This window comes from Elgaria multicarinata, chromosome 4 (assembly GCF_023053635.1).
Source record: "Elgaria multicarinata webbii isolate HBS135686 ecotype San Diego chromosome 4, rElgMul1.1.pri, whole genome shotgun sequence".
Taxonomy (NCBI): domain Eukaryota; kingdom Metazoa; phylum Chordata; class Lepidosauria; order Squamata; family Anguidae; genus Elgaria; species Elgaria multicarinata.
In genome coordinates this window covers 72,341,501-72,365,068 of record NC_086174.1, presented here as the reverse complement: position 1 = coordinate 72,365,068, position 23,568 = coordinate 72,341,501, and the positions used below count along the sequence as shown (strand labels likewise).

The following is a 23,568-nucleotide window of genomic DNA, read 5'->3' as shown; positions in this document are numbered from 1 at the left end:
ACAAAACCAGTCTTAGCAAACTGTACATACATAAATATGTTTCTTTTTTTAATACTGAACATTCATGATCTGTTCATAAAGCCTTCGGGACCTCATTTATTACATCCATTACTTTTTTAAAACTATAAAAAAGTGCCGTTCAGATTTACAGCTTGTGCATCCAAAAGCAAAGGTTAGAACATCATGCCCCACTCAAAATCCCACAAAAAGTGGAAGAAATAAAAGGCTGTCTTACAAGCTCTTTAAAATTTTATATTACAATAGTCTCTAAAATCTCTTTAGCACAATTTGGTTTTTTAATATGTTTGTATACTGTAAAATACCAATAGTGTAGATAAGGAAAGACAGATTGAGTAATAGATTGATAAGAATAGCACACAGGAAAGCTCTTCCTTCAGGCTGAAGTCCTTGGCTATGCATAATACTGGGCAATGACTCAAATGATAAAAGTGACTGAAAAATCCAGAACGTTGGCTGAAAAAGAAAGAGATTCTATCACTTCTTCCATAATCTTTTCAGTGTCAGAGATGTGAGTTTTAAACGACATCAGTCAGATAACGTCTGACTCATTTGGTACTGATATATTTTTAATAGTCCCAAGTACACTTAACTTATTTGAGCACAGAAGTCACAGGAGAGCTACTGCACTGGGTGTACCTACAAATTGGAAAGAGCCCCCTCACTTCCCTATCACCTTTTCAGCTGCTTCATAAAGGCGGTGGGCCATTAGTATATCTTAGCATGGGGTGAAATGAGCGTGCAAAGTTATTGGAGAGGGCGCAGCTGTAGTCTTCCTCCGTCATCGGCACCAGGCAGGCGAGTCCAATCAAGAACAGCAAGAGGAGCTGGAGAGGGAGAGCAGCTCTGAGCACCCTGAGAAAGAAGCATTGATGCTGCCTCCGTCGCATTGGCTGGCCCTCAGAATGGCAGGAATCTGAGCCACCGCTTGTGGACCTGAAGAGAGAATTCAACAGAGAAATAAACGCATGCATTCCTTAAGAGGACACTTGGGTCAATATCCTTCCTGGAATACCAATTTAAATATGCATGTGGTACCCATGGTTTAGAGATTCCAAATGCATTTTATATCAAAGGGGACATTTTCTGCATACTATCAGAAGTCTGCTTTGAAACAGTCAGATTAGAAATGAGTACAGCAATCAAGTTCAACTCTAATTTAAAACACACCTCATGATATCAATACACAATGATGTAATTCTAACCAAATAGGATTTACTCTTAAGCAAATAAAGTTAGGATTGGGATGTAAAGGAATGAGCATCAGCAATGTTTCTTTAGGGATCTGGCCCAAATATTATTTTATTCATCTTATGAGCCAACCTTCAATTTGCAGGATTTTAACTCCCAGGTAGTACAGTACAGCACAGTACAGTATAGCCTCATTTTGCACTGAATCAGCAATTAAAACGCATTGTTGAACTTCAGATGAATCCTTCCTCATGTAATGTAATTTATAACCCAGAAAAAAAGAATCAGCAAAAAATAACAAAAGAGCTTTTGCTTGTCCTGACAAGGATTTTTGGTTTCAAAGTGAGGACATAATACCCACCCCTGTGCCTTTGTGATTCATTAAAGTGACTCTATCTCCAATTGTTAACCTTGCAGGGAGAGGGGTGTTGTCATTTCATTGTTACAGGACAATTTATGGGCCTGTATCTTCCCATCCCTCAAAAACCTCAAGAAAACCAGGAAGTTCTGTTTGCTACTTCTAGTTGACTAATGGAGACTTTAATGTTCAAAGCTAATAAATGATTAACTGCTTGGGATGATAGTGCTGGCATGAGGTCCAAGATCAAAATCAAAAGCTTGGAAATTATTTACAGGCACATCACTGAAGCTAGAATGCAAAGCTGCTTAGTCTGGTATTAAGTGTGGCCTTATATTATGAATGCATTGAAAGGCTATGGCACATTTAACAGCATCAGAGTATTCTATATTAAAGTTCAATTAGACCCAGCCTTCCAGTATCTGACAATGCCAACTTGAGAAGTTAATGGGCTGAGATACAAAGGGAACAGGCAGTGCCGCTTCACTACCATCTTAGACACGACACAACCTCTTTCACGGAAGTGACTAGTTCCTTGCATTAACTCGTGCTTATTCTTTAGCTCTGTGCAGCTACTTTGGGTACAGTTGTACGTGTGTGCATTGTCCAGAATTGTGCCTGCTAGCCCTCTTCACTGTGCCCTACGTCAGCATACTGGAGGTGACATTTTTACATGAGACCTATGCACATCCCAACATGAGGGCTGACTAAATGTCATCTTTGCCCTGCGGTGGCTCCAAATCAGTGTTGTTTCAGTTATAGGATGCAGCCGCTGATTGGGAGCTGTTGCGGGGCAAATTGATGAAGCTGTGCAGAGAAAAAGTCAGGGACTTATCCCAACTTTTTACACGGAAGCGAGGTCACTGCGGCTCTTCCATCATCTAACCTCGCTCTGGCATTGCTCTGGCATCGGGGTATTCCAGGCGGATGGCAACCGATGACTGGTCATTGGAAGTTGGGCAGGGTTGGGCTTGGCAAACCAAATAGCTGCCAGAAATCCCATGTTGCCTCCTGCCATCAAGATTAGTCGCTGCCCCCACCCCCCGCAGCAGCAAAAGTTTGGGGTTTAGCAGTGGTGCATTGACAACCTACAACTCGGCACCATGAATATACCTCCTAGTGTGCATGCTGTTTGATTGTGCAATCCACATCCTAGAAAAATGGAGGATCTGCATTTCGTGTTTGGAGCCTACAGATATGAGCATGTATGCAACATGCCCCATGTGCAGATTTCTTGAAGCAAGAGTCAAATAAATGAATTCAATAACCGTTTATTTTCCTCCCTTCCTCTGATTCTAGCACTGCTGCTATATCCCAGTGCGCTCTTAAAAATCCAGGGCTGGGAGAACTGGTTCAAACTGCCTTTCACTGGGTTCCTTTGGGCCAGTCACATATCTCAGCCTTACTTCCTTCGCAGGGTTGTTGTCAGAACAAAACTTTAGAATCCTCTGAACTCCTTGAAGGATGGGAACAAAACAAATGCGATTAAAAATGTAACCCATTCAACAGTTCTGGAAACTCAGTTGACAAACTTTGTAGATAAAGTTTAATATAAGTTGGAGAAAAATTTCAGGGTTTGTAAAACTTTGAGAAGACGCAAGATTTTCTTTTGAGCCCAAGTGTAGAGAACTTAACAGGTATTCCTAGATAGCAGCATGCATATGACTACAACTACAATGTTTCTTTAGCTACTGTTTTCCTATCTGATTTTAAATATGCATTAGTTACTTCAATTTTTTAAAAAAAATAAACCTCTTGATTCTTTTTTTAAACCTAATTATTGCCTCCTCCTCCTCCTCCTCCTCCTCCTCCTCGTTTCTAAGTTGCTTGTCTTCATCTCAGATTTTAAATTATCTGACTCTTTTTAATTCTTACCAGCCTGATTTCCAGACCAGAAACATGTTTGATTCAATTAGGGTGCAATCCTCGCCTATCCAAAGTGCAAGGAGCGCTTCTCCCACTCTGCATTTTTGCTAGATGGGCTTTTTGGCTCACCTAGTGGCTCTCACCCTGCAGAATGGGAGGGAAGGAGGCTGAAGTACCCCTTGTAAGCCAGCTTCCCTAATCCCCTCCCCACCAACAGAACAAGAGAAACAGCCATCGGGTGGGGAGCTTGGACTCCTGTTTTTGAAGTTAGAGCACTGCCTATTGGCCACAGAATTGCTCTCCCCAGTAATTTTTTTTTTTGTCCAAATAGCAGTCAGTGCTTTCTTCCTCTTCCTCTTCCTCTTCTTCTTTATCTTTAGCTTTTTATAGTTAATTACAGTTTCTCTATTTTGTATATGTTACTGTTTTTCATGCTTCTATTTGTCATATTTTTCTATCTATTTTAATTCTTGCTAATTTCTCTTTTTGCTGTTTCCTCATAGCTGTTAGCCCTCAAGTTAAAAACGTTCAAAGACAGAATTCCTTCTTTTTATTCTGGAATTTTCTTCCGCTGTTTCTTCTGTTTCTTTATCTAGACCGATTTTCCCAACCTCTCAAACTTGATGCCATTTTTGATACTTCTCAGATTCGTCAATAGCTAAAACTCGCAATTTCCAGTTGTGTATCATCTGTGATCAGAGTGCACAGCCAGGCAATCCAATATCCCACCATCATGGCTTAGCAGCTCCCTTGAAATACAATGCCTGCCCTACCCTATGCACTCTCTGGGCCTTGGGCAGTGAGGAGTTCTGCAGTCCTGGAAGGAAGGAGCATGCAATTACCAGTAGTCAGGACATTGAGATGGCATGGAAGCCAGTGAGAAGATCCACAAAGAAATGCCAACAAAGAGTTGTGTGTTGAAGGTGGTAGAAACAATCTCAAAAATAATTTGTATTCTATCTGTTGTTTCTACTCATACTGTGGTTCATTTTCTTATCTCATTTGGGTTATTGTAATATTGTTATTGTCGGCCTTCCCCATTCCCCTCTGAAGGCTCTTGTTTCTATCTTGCAATTTTAAGTCAATTTATTATTTTTGCATGCAAATATGACCATGTCTGTCCACATTTGATTTTTTTGACTACCTTTTGCGTTTCCATTCAGTTTAAGGTTATATTATCCACTTTTAAATAGATCTACTCTCTATCTCCTGCTTTCATCTTTAATTTCTGCATATTCATCTTTTCAGTCTTTCCATTATACTTGTTCTCTTTTGCTCCTTAATGTTGCTGTCTTATACACACTTACATGGGGGAGTCCCATTCAGCAGATAGGCATAGGATTGTGCTGCGAGCCTTGCATTCCACCACCCCCTTTTTGCATTATTCTGTTTTTTCTTATTGATCTTGATTTAGGGAATTTATTGACAGATTATATTTAGCTAATTGCTTATTTTCAGTTATTGAAAAAAAAATCACACTGATTTCAGTGGGACTGAAATGTAACTACGTTGGCGTGGATCCAACCCAGTATTATTGCTGTTGTTTTATTTCATGAGATGGATGCAAAGTCCCTGCCAAGTTGTCTGAAGATAATTAATATTAATCACAGATTTACAGAGCCGAAAAGCTCCAAGAAACTGAATGTCAAATAGTGTAAATCCCAGCAGCCCAAACAGATTAGCTCATGCCAGATTACAGATCATAAACTGATGACGTTTTAATTTTTTACAGTTTCTTGTTTTTATTATTTTAAGGTTTTATTGTTGTCTACTGCACTGATAGCTTTTTAGCAAACAAGGCAGTATATAACTATAAATATATAAAATAAACAATGCATTACAGTCAGATTGTTGAAAGGAACAAGCACTGGTGTCAAGTAGTTGCTGTAGTACAAACATATTTTAGTTAAAAAAGCAAAATAGCAAAAACCTTTTATTTGGAAAAAAATACTTATGTAAGATAAACAACTTTGTGGCAGTGGGTGTTATTTAATCCATGTCCATTATGACTATGGAGAATTTATATCTTTATTTCCAGTAACAGGAATTATACTTCTGAAATACTGTAATTAGTAAGAGAGTGGTCTGCAATGCACAGAATGCAGCAGTACATGCTCAGAGCTTTAGTGCTATCAGAGAGGCATCTAAATTATGCTCATATATTTCCTGTTTCTAAGGGACCCATTTTAAAAGCTCTGTGTTAAATGTATAGGTGGTATATTTTTGTATCAAATCAGAAGCATTTACACACTAATGAAAACCTCAATAATTTTTGAACTCTGGTTACTGAAATCCAAGGGGCATTAATTACATCAATTAGGGATACAGGGCTTGAAGATTCTGGGCTAAACAATGAATTGCATCTTGCTAAGACCTGCTCTGCAGCAGCTTTGATTACTATTTTAATAGGCAACAGGTTGGCTCCAGCAAAAGCCACCCACAGACAGAAGGGCTCCTTCCATTTACAGGAGACTTTTGATCCAGAAGAGCTTTTCCACTGGTTGAAAAGGGGGAAAGGCAATCTTCATTGATTCTTTGTTCACCAAGCAGTCCCCTAGGCCCTGTGAAAACCTCCATGGAGGGTCATGGGACCTTCCAAAATAGTGGCAGAGGTGTTACTGGGGGGTTGCAGAAGCAGCAGGGGAAATGGTCTTTCTGCCCCCTTGTCACCAGCAGCAGCATTATTACCAGAACTCCATAGGACACTGCCACCACTGAAATAAATACTCTGGGTCCAACACTGTATGTGTTGTAGTATAAGGGAATTCCAAGCTCTATATGAAATAACTTTTTTGTAAAATGTTGTAGCTCAGTAGAGATGCAAAATTATTGCACAGCCTGGAAAGAAAAACATTTGATTTGATTCAGGTCGCTCTTTAAAGCTGTTTTATATATATATAAATAATCATCATCATCAAACTTCACCTATAATAGTTGTGTTCACATTGCCTATTACTAATTTCACATTGGTAGCTGTGTCACCTGAAGCAGATTAATAAACATGTCTGAACAAAGGCACTACGAGTCATGGACCAACCCAACCGACAGCTCGCAGTTTGACAGAGAAAATTATTCCTGATCACTAATCATTTGCTCTGAACATACACCCACTGTATGTCTTTATTCTGTGAAAGCTGAGATGGTCCTTCAGGCCTGGGTTGTCATTAGATATGAAAAGTGAGATAAAATAATATAGCATTTGATTAATGGGGTTTAAGACTACAGTCTGGATTACTGGCGCCAAGATCTAAGAGCTCTTTAAGAGAATTTATAGTGTAAATGCATATGAACACAGGGCACCATTACTTTAATCTCTTACATTTTTATCACATAAAAAAATCTATATAGACTCACATCCATGGCTGGAAAAAGTTTCTCTTCTATGCACATAGCTCCATTTGCCACCATTGGAAGTAGAAGAATTGTGCACAGCTCTGGATAGTGAGTGGTATATTACATTGGTCTTTTTTATGCTATTTGCTTGTGATAAGGGAGGGAATGCATCCCTTTATGCAAACATTTTTCTTTGTTCATTTTTTATTTTATCATGTCAAAACTCAACATTTTGGGATAACAACATATGAAGCCTTAATAATTATAGTGTCTAATATATTATATGAAGTGCTGGGAAATATTTTTTGCAAATATTTATCGCAAATATTTATTGCTTCCTGTTGTGTAGCTGGTTTGGGCCACTAAAAGCAGACCAATGGGTGGAGCTAAATAGGAAGGACTGAATGGAAGATGGCTTGATAGTAATTGTACTTTGATTTAAGTACAGCTTCTTATGGGTGCACAGGATGCTTTTATATGAAGTTCATTTAAAACCACTGCCCATTTAACTTCCAACAGCAAAATTCTGTTGGTTAAATAGCTTGGTTTCCTTTATATGTCTAGTCTACCAAGGATTGCTGATCCAGTGCAAGATCAAACAAAAGGTACTCAGATCAGAGGCATGTCAAAATATTAAAGAACACAGTGACAGCTTGTACTCCTTTATCCGTTAAAACCACATTACACATCAACTACAACCTGTCTGGCTTGCATGCTTGATTAACTTCCCTATTCAATAGGAACACATTTGTATTCCATGGTTGTCTGAACGACAAATTGATTATTGTGTTGTACTACTAAGAGATGTGTTAATAAACAGAGCTGAAGAAAGCAGATCTGAGAGGTGCCGCATAGATGCCACGGCTAGAATGTGGGCAGGCCCTAAAGATACACAGTGCTGCTAAGACGCATGCTAGGCCATCATACAATAACAAAATCTTCTAAAGAAGGTGTGTGTGATTGTGGAGGAAGAGAAAAAAGGAGAGTCGGTGGACACAGCATTGGTACCCATGTTCCTATGTGTGAGTTTCCTCAAATTCAACTTCATTTCACAGATTCTTCAAGTGTGACACATTCTTTGTTGCTTTGGTCACTGAGCAGTCTTTTCCCTTTGTGTTAAAAAAGGATGTCCAGCCTCATGCTGACTGAAAACCGATTTTCCTTAGTCTGTCCTTTGATAGAACAACAGGTAACTGAGAGATAGTTTTTAATAGTTCAATTTTAAGGGGGAATCCAGATTAATGGGAAATGCAGAAACGTGCTCCCTTTGCATGTGTCACATGATTCGTGAAACTGAAAAATGCGTTTTCAGAGAGTTACACCAATACAACAGGGTTTGTGTTCATTTTTGTGTGTTACGGGAAAGAGCAAGAAGGACTGAGAGATATGAAAAAAGTATTGGTGAGGGTGGGGAAAATTGGAAAAGTCAAAAAAAGTGTGTGTATTTTAATCAAAACTATCAACACATTTTTCTTTAGTTCTGTGGACCTTTCTGGGTTTAAAAGAACTGATTTTGACTTTGTCAAGTGGATGGACACTTTGGGAGTGGGCGAAGTAAATAAATTTTCTATCCCAGTCAGCAAACTGGCACAATTCTAAAGGCACAACGTGTGTATGGATGTAACATTTTAAGGCATTATGAATAACATGTGGCAATAGTGACTAATTGACTAGCATTTCCACTTTCCTACACACACTTATTTCACAATAGTGGTTTGCTGGAAAAAAACCCACAGTTTGCAAAGGAATGGTCATCACGTGCTGAGTTCACTTGATTTACTGTATGATTTATTTGTTCTATGCTTGTTTGAAAGGTTGACATTTAATAAAATGTATTTTTGTCAGGTTTCCATGCTGTTAGATTGAAAAGGCCCAAATTGGGGGGGGGGGGGAGAGCACCATCTAGCAAATGCTAGGCATGCCAGTTCCATTGAAATGAATTGGAGTTCAGAATTTTAGAGAACATTTTAGCTCTCCTGATTTCATTAAGACCTAGGCCTTTTTAACTTTTAGTGTATTTCACTGACATAAATCTTTACCTCAACCTCAGAGGTGACTGACAACTGTTCTACAATTGGTGTGAGCTACATTTTTAGCGTGTGTTTCTTGTTCTCTTTATATTCTCACATTTCTTTGACAATATAAAGAAAAAAATGACACTGGAAGAAGACCTAAAATATAAATGTCTAGGTAAATTCTGGGGCTCTTAATTTTATTTCAGGCCAGACAAGGAAGGAAAGAGTAAGGGAGAGAGAGAGAGTGAATTGCTGATTGGTAAAAAGACAACAGGACACATACAGACACACTCACGCATACACATCACACCGACAGGATGCAGAAGCATTGTTAGCTGCAGGGAAGACAGATTGGTGGACACAAGGAGAAAGCTGAACGCGACAGCTGTTAAGCCTGCTCTCTAGCGGTTACACGACTGTGGGAGATGCTGCTCACAGAAAGTCTTGTGTATGCAAGCCCCTTGCTAAGGCCATAGTTAGTATATTGGATCTGCAAAGAAGTTGTCTCAGACTGAAAAAAAAGATGTGTGCTACTAAATCCTCATTTGCACCGTGTTTCAGGTTTTGGAGTATGGTTAGAGTCATGGATTTGAAAACCCACAAACTGAACAAAACTTTACAAACTTAATTTAAAAGAAAAAAAGAAAAAGGAAGACAAATGTTAGTGTATTATTTTATCCAGATTTGCGGGTTTTGTGTATTCTGATATACTGTATTGGTCTAATACCTGCCATAATTTAATATCTAGAAACAAAGAGGATGATAAAAGCCTTTGCCATGGACCTAAGCATGGATCGGCCACTGATGTGCAATGCAAACATCCATGCAATCAAACACATTTAAATAATTTAAATGTAAGTTACAATAACTGGAAGCAAAAGCTGAATACTAAGGAGTTATCAAGTACTTCTATTTCTAAGAATATTTTGGCTTAGTGTAATTTGATACTCGTAGAAGAAAGCCTATCCTTAAGCTGCTTAATGTCTCTTTCTTTGGAAGAGCAAATGTGGACAGGCACGTATCATGGACAGATTCCATCATCCTCTTGGAGTTCTAGAACAGAGTGCAGAAACCAGGGAGAATAAGGTACCTGCTATGTGGACTGCTGACAGAGGGTCCAGGCTGTGAGACAATACATTTGCCTCGTGGCTGTTTGCAATGAACAGGGGGTAAAGAAAGAAGAATGTTCAGTCCAGGCAAATAAAGACAAGCTACTGATGAAAACAAATTAAAAAAGTGCAGCAAAGGAAACACAAAATCAAATGAAGTAACTAATTCCCATGAATCAAGGAAACTGGCTTTTCTTTTCGGTTCCCAATTTAATATGAAATTGAACATACAATATGAACTTAGAAATGACACTAAAGTTAATAAAGTAATATTCAGAAAGTGCAGGGCATTAAAAAATCATATGGAAGATGTTTTAATCTATTTATTTATTTATTTATTGCATTGATATACCGCCCCATAGCTGAAGCTCTCTGGGGCAGTATATATATAAATTTGTTGAATTAATTCATATTTAACCAAAAGACACAATTTTGCTTGTTGATGCTTGCTGATTCAGAAACAAAAAAAGAACACCCCTTTTAGGGGTGCTCTTTCTTGTTTTGCACCAATAGTTTTGAGAGTCAGTAACTCAATTATCACACTACCAATGTTTAGCTTTTCATGGTTAACCGAGCTTATTGCACCAGCTGTGTAGAAGATGCCGCAGCCACAATGTGCAGAATAGATCAGCCATATCATATGGACTTTATACTACCTCAAGAAATTCCAGATGGCCACTGGCAGTGATGTGAAAGCGATCTCTGTGATGCAAACAACTTGCATGGTAACCCTTTGCTACTTGAAATGTCCTTAGCTGCCATATGGCAATTATTTCAGTTGACCTTCATAGTGTGTAAACCCTTCCCTTGGTTTCAGTAACTTGACAATATGGGTTATTATTGTCATGGAGTTATCAGTTCATCATGTTAACAGCAAAAACCAAGGTCTATATATTTATTGTTATTCAGTTTTGCTTATTATAGACTTTGAATTCAGAAATCAAAATATTTTCTTTCCAACAATGTTTTAAGAGAACTATCTGGTTCTGCAAAACAAAGAGTAACAAAATTTGAGCTAATTTTACAGCTAAAGCTCAAGTAACCACACTGTACACTAAGGATGAAGATGAATAAAACAATAACGTACATTAATCGATTAAAATTGTAGCGTTATATATGACAAATAACAGACAAACATTAAAATGCAGCCCATTATATTTCCAACCAATGGCACAGTTTGCACAGAACGACAAGCCAGGGTTCCTGCTGCTTGATAGCTCCCACTGCCAGCGGGAGTGGCTAAACAACCCGGGGTTGCTCCATCCCTGGGTTGTTCAGCTTGACATCCGAACCTGAAACTTTGGTTTGTTTCTCCCTCTACAAGGCAGAGTTTGAACACAGCAACCCTGGGTTGGTTAGCCGATTCTGCTGTCAGGAGGAGTCAAGCAGGAGTGATGAGCACCATTAACTAGCATGCTGGCTTGTTCAAGACAACACAGAGTTTAAAATTGTGTGTGTGTGTGTGTGTGTGTGTGTGTGTGTGTGTGTGTGTGTGTTATGTGTGAACTGGGCCATTGTTTAGCAAATGTTTGCCTGCTATGCTAAACCACTACATCTTCTCATGTTCCTCGGCTAATCGTGATATATATTCGTAATATTTTAGAAATGCTGAATGCTCAAAATGAAATTAATGTTTCAGGAAGCAAAACTGCAATAATTTATTTGTATCTTTTCCCCTTGAAAAGCCAGTGTTCCTTTACATTCTCAAACTAGGATCTAAAGGAAACTAGTGAATGTAGTGAAATCAATTTTAAGAGGTCATAAAGTTCATAACGACAGAACTAAGATGTTTTTATAAGACAGCAAATGAAAACTGATAGTTTTCTAAAAGCTAAGGAAAGCTGATAATACTTAAAATTAACAAAACAAAACAAATGAAAATCAAGTACTTTACAGGACTCAAAGTGAGGAGTATCACACCATGTGGCAAACAGACTGGATTGTATTATATTCCAGGGGTACAAAAAGAGAACAGAAGGAGAGAGGGGAAAATCCCAAGAATGAAAGAAAACAAATGTATTATTTGCTCTGAAGTTTGATATATGCATGTTTAGAACACATTGCTCTTCCTAAGAGGGGGAAAAAACTCCTCTCCTTCAGTAAGTCAGGGAGTTATATGTACATCAAAAAATGTGTTGTCATGGCAATGGAAACAACTTGTTTTCTTGGTTTGCTAAGACATCAGCAGCAAACTGAGGACACAAGTTGGTTTCATTGCCAAGAACACCACAAAACAAATGATAGCAGCTGTAACAAATCAGTTAGAGTTTTTGTTTCAGATATGGTAAGTGGTATATAAATTGATTAAATAAATAAACTTGGTCAGATATTTGGTTTTCATTGCCAAGAAGACAAAGTTAATTTTTCTCCTCAAGAATAGAAATACCACTCTGAACCTGCATATGTTGAATTATATAAAAATAATAACATTGCTTTCTTACATGCCTGAAAATCCCCCGCCTTACTACAAATACAGCTATATTAGCAGCACTGCTGTCACATTTCAGATTAGTCCCCGCAATGTTGCCATATTCTTCATGATGCCCCCAGGCCTGATTCTCTTTGTGTACATCTTTGTGTGGGGACCATTTGTGTGAGTATAGTTCCAGGTGGTGAGGTGTTTTTGAGAAATGGCTCTATGTGCAGTTCAGATAATTTCTCCTATGCTTGCAATGCTGTGGCTGAATTCTGTTGAGATTCATGGGGGATTCCTTCATGCAAAAAGACATAGAGTTCCACCCCCACCCCCCAAGTCTCCACTTTAAACAGACATCTACACAGAAAAATGCAGGTGCGAATCTGGTCTAAGAAGTTGCTCCTCTGAGTCCCAATGTAACGCATACTTTTTCTCTTAAGTTTAGATTTCAAAATACATAGGTTTGTTATTGAGGGGCTTATGAAACTCTCCAATAAACTGGGTCAGATAGAGAGCAGAATTGAACAACAGAACTAACCTGAATTTAACTAACCTGACTGGCAAGACCAGTCTTTATTTTATTAATTATGGGCAGTATCCAATGCAACAACAGCGCTAATCGTAATTTATACTGCACTAGCATAAACAACCTCTAATGCAACACCACTAGCATTACCTGGCATGACAGGTTTCCCGGAAAAAAACCACTGTGTCAGCTAAGGCTATTTGTGTTATGCTAGAGTTTGCTTAAATCAGCACAACGTAATTTACATTATTGCTAGTGTCACTTTAAATAATGCCCTCTGTTATTAATTCTCCAATAACAGATGTGGGTGGATTACAAAAATAAGTAGAATAAAATACATTACAAATAGCATCCCTAGAACACAATACAAGGGAGTCAGTATACCATATCATGATTCACCTACCACACTTTGAGTCCTGGATTTATTTATATATAGCATTTTATAATTCTGATTTCATGCAGGGAAGGAGATGCAGAAGGTTTAGCGAAAGCAGTGTTTTGTTGAGGGAAAATTCTCCTGGGTTCGTGCCTTTTCCTTGCCTATGAGGAGATGGTGTAGACCTTCCACCTGGCTACAGCTATCTGGTTCTTCCACCCAAGAGCCTGGGAGAAGGTGCCTAGTATGACATTACCGTTTTCTGTCTGCTTGGAGTACTCCTGCCAGATACTGGACTGAGGGATCCTGAAGTGTCCAACTCATCAGCCGATGACCAGGAGGATAGATCCTAAGGTGGTTATTATTATTATTATTATTATTTTGCATTTTAACCCACCCAATAACAAAAGTTTTCTGGGTAGTGTACAAATTAAAAACATAAAATAATTGGTAACAATTAAAATAATAAAACAATTCAGACAGAAGCAAGATAAATCCTGCAAAAGCACATAATAAAACCAAAGGTAAAACCAGCAGCAGAGAAAAAACAGTACAGAAGTCTAACATTCCTAAAATGCCTGGGAAAATAGAAAGGTCTTCATCTGACCACCAAAAACACCACACTGAAGATGCCCGGTGAGCCTTTTTGGGAAATAATAGAATGTACTATGTACACAGTAATTGATAGTACCAGTATTAATCCATGATATACATATAATGTACTATGTACATTTCATAAAAAGTCCCTCACTCTTCTAACCACCTGTCTCACCTTATTTGCTCCTCTGATGATGCCCTTAGGATTCAGGTAGTAAATATGGGAAATGTTCCTTCAGGAACCAAATGCCCAGAAGCATTTGGTTCTTTAAAACATAAAATGAGTACTTTGAATTGGGTCCAGAAATGGGTTCGAAGCCAGGAGAGATCATAAAGCAGTGGTATGATGTGATCATAACAGTAGTTCCCATTAACAGTCTAGCCACCCTATTTTGGATCAGATTAAGTTTCTGGAGTATTTTCAAAGGCATCCCCACATATAACACAAACAGAAGGTTACCAGAGCATGAATAACTGTTGCAAGGCTGTTCATGTTATAATTGGTATATCAGCCTATGTGTCACCAAGGACCCCTGTGCAACTTGTCGCCTCCAGATGTTTGGACCTACAACCCTAGCCAGCAAGAAATGATGGAAGTTGCAGGCCAAAATATCTGGAGGGCCACAAGTTGCCCGACACTACTCTAGTGAGAATGATGGATCCAAGAGCACTCCCAACCTACGCTGCTGTCCTAAGGGGAGTGCAACTCCCTCTACAACAGGATAAATATCACTCAGCTGGAAAGACAAACCATCCAAAAATGGTATCCCCGTTTTGTCTGGATTCAGTCACAGTTTATTGGTCCCCATCCAGTCTATTACCCTGCCCAAGCACTGGTTCAGAACTGCCTCACTTGTGTTAGATGAAAAGGACAGGTACAGTGGGTGTCATCCACATAATGGTGACACCTCAGCCCACATGTCCTGGTTCAGAATCAATAGAGATCGGAAAGTCATAGAACTATAAAAGTGCAGCCCAACTGCATGCAGTCCTGGACAAAGTCTACAAGGTCTACAATGTGGCTTGTGAAGTCAGGCATAGAAATACTCTACCTTGCCTTGGACAGGGAAGTGTTATTACTGGCCAAGAGAAGACCATGAAAACAGTTACTCTTTATTGGGTGTTTTTTAAAAAGGCAGGAAGTGTTGTGTACTCAATAAAAAAAATCCTGCTGGAATTGTAGATGTTATTTCTACGGAGAAAGATATACTAGACAGATTGAAAATTCATCACATTGTACACTGTACAAGAAAGAGAAGGAGAAGGACTACATGCAATGGAAAGTATTCAAGCCACTCTTTGAGAACTGAGAAAAGTATATATTATTTTTCTTCATCTGTCAGATAAAGGCTAGAAATGCTATAGCTATATTGCAAATATGCAATACCTTGAGGTTTAGATTATAGCAGAGAAGTAAAATATATTTGCGAGGATTGCAAATTTGAGATGGAAAGTACATCCTACCACTTACTTACCCCAAAACAAAGGCTTTTCTAATACTGAAAAGCCATATTGACGAGTAAATTGGCCACCATAAATTGCTATGATGAGAACATGACAGGCTGACTCACCAACTGACTGCTTGAAATGTCTAGGATTTTCTCTAGTTCTTTAATATGATGTGTGACCTCTTTTAGGAGCATTTTGAGTCTGTTTCCAATGACATGGACCTTCTCTTTGGCTTCTAGACAATCCTCGCCTTCAGCATTGACCAGCAGTTGGCAAGACATGTCTTGAAGAGATGCCACTTTCAGCTGAGATTCTAGCAGCTCACGCCGTATTTGCTGTTAGGAAAATAGTTGGGCACATTTTGTTTCTTTAAACAATGTATAAGAACCCAAAATGCAATTCAGCTTCTGAAAAAATATTGCTTTTATTGATCTGACTACCGAGGAAAGCTCTGTCACCATATTCAGGCAGTTACAAATAAATAAATAAAATATCCAAATGCAAAGATGCTTGGCATTTTTTTCTAAATGCCAAGCACATCCGAGCAGCAGAATATTTTAGAAGTTCTGCCTCTTCTATAAAGACGTTGTTACTTGAACTTTAAGTTTTAAAGGGATCCTCCTCTTCTATAAAGACGTTGTTACTTGAACTTTAAGTTTTAAAGGGATCCTGGAACTAAAGTGTTTTTTTAAAAAGCAGATAGATGACTTTCTGTACTAAATCAAGAAGGGCATTCCCTTTGAACCATAATAAAAGAATTCCCAGTTGGTACTAAAAAACATAGGCGCACAATATAAATTCCAAAGACAAGCTTTCATGCTTTCATTTATCTCCCCATTGCAGTTCTCCTGGGAACTCTCCTCTTGTGTTTATTAAGGCAATGATACTTTACCATTAGAAGTCTGTGATGATCCTGCAGGATATCAGAATCCAGATTTGGATTGATAGGTACAATCTCATTTTTTCTCCTGTCAATGTTTTCCAGCCACAGCAACAAACCATGGCTCATCTCATGGAAATCCTAGAAGCAACAGGTAAGAGTTAACACCACATGTGCTACATAACTCTGTACTGCATAACCTAACTTGTGTACTACATAACAACACTGTAGCTGTGGTCGGATGTCATGTTTTCTGATCTTCCAAACCATGGTTTGAAGATTCAGAATGAGCTGTCTGCATGCACTCTAACCTCCTTTAACATGCGACTTAATGAAACAATTCCTGATTTGTCATATCTACAGTTTGCTGTGATGTCTGAGCTGTGGTTTGATCTATGCAAACCGGGATCAAACTGCTCTGCAACCCTGGTTTGGAGGGACTGCTCCAGTTTGGACGTCATGGCAATTGAGAAAATATTCTACTAAGATGGATGTGTGAAGGAGGAGGAAAAAGGAGGGGGAGGAGGAAACACAGTAGTGTGTTCTTGATCCTTGAAACCATGATTTTGGCAAGATCTACACTAGAGCTTCTTTTGTGTATCAGGCACTGCCATGCTTGCATTTTTGCAAAACAGATTCATTGCCATTAGCGGCACATGCTAATAATTACAGTGCAGGATCCACCATGTTTAAAATGCGATCCAGCATCACACCTAAATACAAATGCAGGAGAAATAGGAGGAGTTTCCTTCCTTTTGGCTCAACTGACAGCATGTGCACTTTCGAAGGTGAACAGCAATAGAAGTTTAAAAATTCAGAGCTCTGCTCCTCTACACATACACAGTCAAAAGTAGGCATTCAAAAACCAAAGGGGAAAAAATCAAGGAAGAGAAGGATGTAAGGATCATAGAATCATAGAATAGTAGTTGGAAGGGGCCTATAAGGCCATCGAGTCCAACCCCCTGCTCAATGCAGCTACTTCAGCATCATTCTCCTATTTTGATCATGCTTTTGGCAGGCCAACTGTCCAATACTCTCTTCCTTTCTCTCTCTCTCATGACACCACCCAGCCAAACAGTCCCTTGATGCTGCTGCCATCTCCTCATGTCCCCACTCCTGCTTTCGTTCCCTGCTCTTCCCCTGATAATGGCAAATAGCAAGCGGCCATTTTGCTGGGTAGTGCCATGCAGGAAGGAGTGAGAAAGAAAGAGGGCATTGTGGTGGGGTGTGAGGAAAGAGCAGGGAATGAAAGGAGAAAGAGGAGAAGGACAGTGGGGAGGGTGGGGAAGCTTTAAAGCCACTCCTACAGGGAAGAATTATAATACCACGCGTTTGGAACACACATGACTTTGGAGTGCATGGAAACCACAAGGATGAGAAAAAACACCATAAAGTTTGTGATGGAATGTTGAGGGCCAATGAGCCAGGAATTACAATGCTTGCACACCATCATATGGTACGCTAATTATTATTATTAATAATAATAATAATAATAATAATAATAATAATAATAATAATAATAATAAAATCTCACATAGATTAGACCTAGGAGGATTGGAAAAACATGACATGAGAATATCGCCTGTAAGTGCAACATAGCAAACCTTCAATGGCCCTGGGTGCCCTAACCCAGGAGAAGCTGTTCACTTCCATCCAATCCAGCTGTGTTTTACAACCTGTACTCAATTACTTTTCACAGGTATAAAGTCCTTCATAGGGCATAAGGCCTCTTTCCTTTATGCTACACTAAACAACATAAAGATGAGGAAAGTGCATTGCAAATTTCAAGGGGGATGGAATTAAGAAAAGTATTACAGATTTCATCTGATGCATTGAAATCTTATAAAAGTTTGGCTTTTAGGAAGAAAACAACAGTGTGCTTTGTAATGCACACGTCTGAAACTTCTATCTAATATATTCAAGGGACATCATATTCATCATATGATGGTGTGCACAGATTAAAATTAATCATTTAGGAAAATAAAAGTAATTCGTGCTACTTTGTGTCCCAGGTACCCAAGGGGACTGATTTTGCATAAACCAGAACAGACCTGACATTGCATTAGAGCATTCTGTAGTGAGCAGCGCCATTCTTCAAGCATAGTGCAGACATGGTCCCACCGCATGTTCATCTGAGACAGCTGTTCCTGCAGTTCCTTATTTTCCTCACTGTCAGACTGCATAAACTCTGAGCTGCACAGGTTGATGGACAAAATGATGGCTTTGCGGTTATCAACTGCCTTCTGTAGGTCCTGAAAAATAAATGGCAAGACAGAAGCTTTTATATTAGAAACGTGATACAGAATTCAAGAAGAAACAAGTTCCTTAAAGTTTAAGTTCCTCTTCAAGTTTTATCAACTAAAGATGCTAACTGGGAGGTTTTAAAAAGTTACTAGAAGATCACTGTATTTCAATGATATATCTGGCAGCTGGGTAGTAAGAGCCCATTTTATAATGTCTCAGATTTAGTATTTGCAGTAAAACTCAGAGCAAACTAATAAAATCTTTAGAGCTGGCTCTTTCTTCAAACACTAGGCTGAACACACAACCTGCTTATGAAACATATAAGTGATGGGACTCAGAAGAAACAAACCACTGTTTTAGTAGCTTCAGAGCAGGCTTAGGAAAGGAAGAATCTTTTCTGGGATTTGGTTTATGCTTTCTTCCCATATGCTGAGGCGGGAGTTGGGATCTAAGCGTAAAGTGTAAAAAATACACCAGGAATGATGGAAGTGTCTAACAAATGTATACAAAACAAATGCATATCGTCCCTCACAACATCAAACAGCTGAGTCAAACGGTGCACTGTGTCCTTGTCTAATTTAGGACAAGCCTCTGAATTCTGTATTGAAGAAGTAAGCAAATGAATTTGGAGCAACTGATTTTACCTCATCACTTTGCTTAGTTGAAGAATCTTTATGAGGCAGATAAAGATTCTTTGAAAAACCTTAATAACTCGACCAGATTATCCCCCAAAGAAATATTAATGTATTAGAAGAGATCATGAAATTCACAGGTTATATCTCCCAACACAATCCCTTTTAGAGGGGTTTTTTTAAAACAAAGAAGGTCTGAGTCTCCTTTGGGACCCAAAAGATCTTTGGGACAGGGGACTAGGCTTTGAGGGTGCACACAATTCTGCCTCCCCTTTGGATCCATTTAGTGGCAAAAGGGCAGCTCCCCATTGGCTTCCAAAGGGCAGTAGGAGACAGGTGGAATTGGGCTTCAACAGCATGTGGCCTTGGAGCACATTTTTTCTCCCCAGCCAATTGCATTTGTGCCCCAGCAGATAAGGGCTACCATCTGAACACTTGTCTTTGCCACGAGGGTATTCTCCAGCAGCATGAGAAAAGTGTGCATGCACAACCCTTGCTCATTGTGGTTTTGTGAGGAGGCAGAGGTAGAAGCTCTCTACTCATGCCTCTTCCCTGCACTCTCTCTCCAGTTTCCATGCAGACTCTAATATTGGAAGATAAGATGGTGCACGTTGCCACCTGCACACAAGATGATTATGGATGATCATTCTGTAAACATGTCATGAAATAAATGAACAAGGGTTCCTACTTACATAAAAAAACATGATAAATATGGTAAATTTATTGGGGAAAATGACTTGTGGAAGGGTAAGGCCTTTAAATAAATTCAATTGGTATTTTTATTGGTTTTACTACACTGTTTTCTAATCTGTATTATTTTTTTTGCCTTATACTTGTTTCAATATGTTTTTATACTGTTTCCTATTTCATTTCATTCACTTCATTTAGGATATTTCTATATCATCCCATATCTGAAGCTCTCTGGGTGGTTCACAATTTTTTTTTTTTAAAAAAAACCCACTATTAAAATACATTATATAAAGTATAAAACCATAAAACCATAAATAAATAAATAAATAAACTGCTCCAAGGAAGTACCCAACTGTCACATTAAGAGATGAATGCTCTTTGGCTATAGGACAAAAGGGGCCCCACTATGGGCCATATCCTATATTAGAACACAGGAAATTTTCAGGCTCACTTGAATTTAGCTAAGTTAAATTTAGCTAAGCCTTATGCCTCCACTACCACCTTACAATGCCTTCTGGTAAGAGCATCTGGTAACCCTCTCCCTAGCTTATCACTCATCAGCAAGGCCCATTCTGCCATGCCCGGCAAAGCCTGGGCGTGGGGAGGGATTTGTGGGCGGAGCAAGGAAGAGACGGGGCCATCCTGCTGACGCAGGCTTTTGCGTCACCAGGGCTGGGAGGGGTTTAGTCCTGTAAAAGGACGTGTCTCACCCCTCCCAAGCCCTCTTGCTTCTGCTGCTCCCTCCCTCCCTCCCTGTAGACAGTGTGATCGCTGGTCGCCATTAGGGGGCCGAGTAGGAATTTTTTGCTCACGCTCTGAATTGGACGTGAGTTGTTTCGCCTACTCCACACTGTAAGACAGCGGGGGAGTATAAATACGTTAATTTGGCTGCGAGTTATTTGGTCACCTAGTTGGCAGGTAGGGAAGGGCATCCAGAGGGAATATAATGGTGAGCTTCCAAGGCACTGTTACAGTGATAGGTGACTCCCGAGGGCTCTCAGTGTTGACCCTTGTGGCCAGGCTGGGGGATAAGGACCACCTTTGAGGCCAACCTCTCTCACCCACCTTGAGCCTTGGGCATGGGTTGGGGGTGACAGGGGAAGGTCTCCCTACCCCACGAAGGGGACGGACAGCAGGGCGGCGAGACAGACCGCCACCCGCTGGGCCAGGAAAGCTCGCCCCCTTCACTTAGTAAGGCCTGACGCAGGCCTGGCTAGATGCCCTGTGGGAACCCCCTTTGCAGATCTCGAATAAAAGTGGCCCAGTTTAATTCCAGCACTCGTGTCGTCTCTTTATTTCTTGCGTCCGTCCCACAAAGCTTTTTTACCTCCAGTAAATCACCTCACAACCTGCCTCTGAATGCAGTTTCACAATGAATGTATACACTGGCCTACTTCAAAAAGCAATTAAATAGAGTGCAACCTCTCTTCATTCCCAGTCCTGCAGGATATGTAGAAGCAACATGCCCACAAACTGGCAGTGTCTTTTTGAATGTGAGTTGAAACACCCCCTCATTAAAAATAAAGACGGTTAGGAAAGTAACGAAAAAAGAGACTCGGGAATTAGGACCTACTTTCAATTTTTTAATCCGGAGCTCAATGGCTTGTATGTCTGTGCTAAGATCAAGGCAACGCAGTTGGTCCAGCTCCTCTTCCGTTTCTCCCAGCCAAACCCAGACGTTGTTTAGGTCAGAACTGAATTGCTGCCACTGTTGAAGATTCTGCTTCATCCTCAGTTCTTTGCTTAAGGCCTGGGCCTGGATTAACTCCCAACGATCAATCACACCTAAGGAAAGAAGATCACTCTCTGTAAAAGCAAGTTCCTAACTTTCTGCCTGACCCTTCCAACACCCCATGCCATTTTAGCATGAGCTAGCATTATTGTTGTTGTGGTTGCTGCTGCTGTTGAATTTCTTAGTTGCCGTTCTCTTTAAAAACACATAAATAATCCAGATTGAGGCAATGCAGATGAGCACAAGTTCAATTTTTAATGACTAGTGTCATGAGAGTGTTCAGTCCTCACCTCAATGGTAATTCCTGAGGTGTAAGTGAAAGGCTACCATTCAGTGAAGCACTGGACTTTTGGGCAATGTTATTGTGGTGGTGAGGGGGGGCAAATGTTCCCTTTGCCTGATATTGGCTAGACCAGATAGGAACATGAGAATCATAGAATCATGGAGTAGTAGAGCTGGAAGGGGCCTATAAGGTCATCGAGTCCAACCCCTCGCTCAGTGCAGGAATCTACCCTAAAGCTATCTTGTACAGTCAGACCATTAGTGCAGCTAGCTTGGAATTGTCTAAGTCGATTGGCAAGGCTCTCCAGAGCTTCAGGCAGGAGTCTTACCCTGCCCTACCTGGATATGCTGGAGCTTCAAGGTGGGACCTCTTGCATGCAAAGGAGGTGCTCTTCCACTGAGTTATGGTCCTTGACATATTCTCTATACGTGATCCACGCTCAGGAATAGAGGGCACAAATAATATTGAGGCACCTGTTGTAGAATCACTGTCCTTCGCTCTGAGTCCTTCCAGGCCAGAAGATGTTGCTTCACAAGACTCACTCCTAGGACAACCCCCATTATGCCCATGCCATAGGAACCAATGGTTGCAGAACAAGGCAGCTGCTCCTCAGAGGAGACAGGGCCAACAGCAGGACTAGTTTAGCCAGTGGCAGGGAACCTGTGGTACTCCAGATGTTTTGGTCTACAACTCCCATCAGCCCTAGCCAGCAGAGGCAATGGTGAGTGGTCATGGAAGTTGTAGGCCAAAACTTTTGGAAGGCCACAAGTTGCTCATCCCTGATACAAAAGGGCTATGTACCTTGCTGAAGCAACAGTTCCTCTTCCGTAGATGAGAACACTCCAGCCAGCTTTCTCACAGTGCTCTGTCCAAGGTCCTACTTCTGCCTTGCCTAAGCCAGACCCTGCTGTACCTGCCTTGACCTGAACTTATTCAATGTACATTCCACTGATGTGATTTTACCTTACCTACCTAGCCCTGACTTTACCAGATATGACTTTGTCTTACCTGCTGTTATGCTGCCCTCTCAGTAAGTGCCATTGTTTCAGTCCACTTCCTGGTGGCTGCTACTCAGCCCCCACTCCACCCCAGAATTTCCTACAGTGAGGGCAGGAAGCTTTGCCCTCACTTGGGATTGGCTCCAGAATGATGCTATATCATCACAGAGCCCACCTCAATGCCTTCTAATGATGAAAGTATATTACAAAAAGACATATAGCTACATTATGTACTTATGCTCTGTTCATTGGTTAAGGAACAGTACAAACTACACAATTCTCACAGAAAGAGCTGTGCTGACCAATATACTGCAGCATCCCATAGTACGTGCTAAACATTATCATTTTGTGATGAGTTAGCTAATGAAAGTGATGCATATCTTTTAATTTTTTTAATTGCACCACTTCTGTGAAAGAGAAGGACACAGCTTTTATTTCACCAGATGGCTTGATGACCGTTACTACCTGGAGTTTCAGAAGCATTTTGGAGTTTATAATCTAATCAGACTAGGTCAATTCATATTAAAGATGGGTTTTGCTCTCCAATGTAAAGATCACACTGACTTCAATCATTATTGCAGCCTATTTTTCATTTTATTTCTATTAGCTCACCGGCACCCACTGCCTTAACATAACACAACATTGAATAAGCACCAAAATTCCAGGTTATAGATTTTATAAAAATAATACTATAGTTTCTTAGCGAATGATGATGACTAGGTGTGATACAGACAAAAAATAATCACGCAAAATTCGTTGTACTTTGCTGGACTACTACCAGCAAAGGGGGGGGGAGCAACAAAGGCCATTTTCGCTGGTCTGTCCTCCTCTTCAAATTTTTAGACTAGATGGGCC

General features: G+C 40.0%; 1 protein-coding gene across 2 annotated transcripts in view; it reads right to left on the bottom strand.

The window, feature by feature from the left end:
• The window catches only part of SYNE1 (spectrin repeat containing nuclear envelope protein 1), a 356,826-nt gene continuing 333,258 nt past the window's right edge, over positions 1-23,568 (bottom strand). The window contains exons 139-145 of one of the 2 annotated variants that reach the window (XM_063124531.1): positions 21,274-21,485; positions 18,186-18,386; positions 16,147-16,275; positions 15,377-15,589; positions 13,465-13,557; positions 9,872-9,930; positions 1-954 (exon numbers count right to left, since the gene is read on the bottom strand). In XM_063124531.1, the coding sequence (XP_062980601.1) occupies positions 708-954; positions 9,872-9,930; positions 13,465-13,557; positions 15,377-15,589; positions 16,147-16,275; positions 18,186-18,386; positions 21,274-21,485 (1,154 nt within the window). In that variant the 3' untranslated portion in view covers positions 1-707. The remainder of the gene's footprint in view (positions 955-9,871; positions 9,931-13,464; positions 13,558-15,376; positions 15,590-16,146; positions 16,276-18,185; positions 18,387-21,273; positions 21,486-23,568) is intronic. The other variant, XM_063124530.1, reaches the window with a different exon arrangement.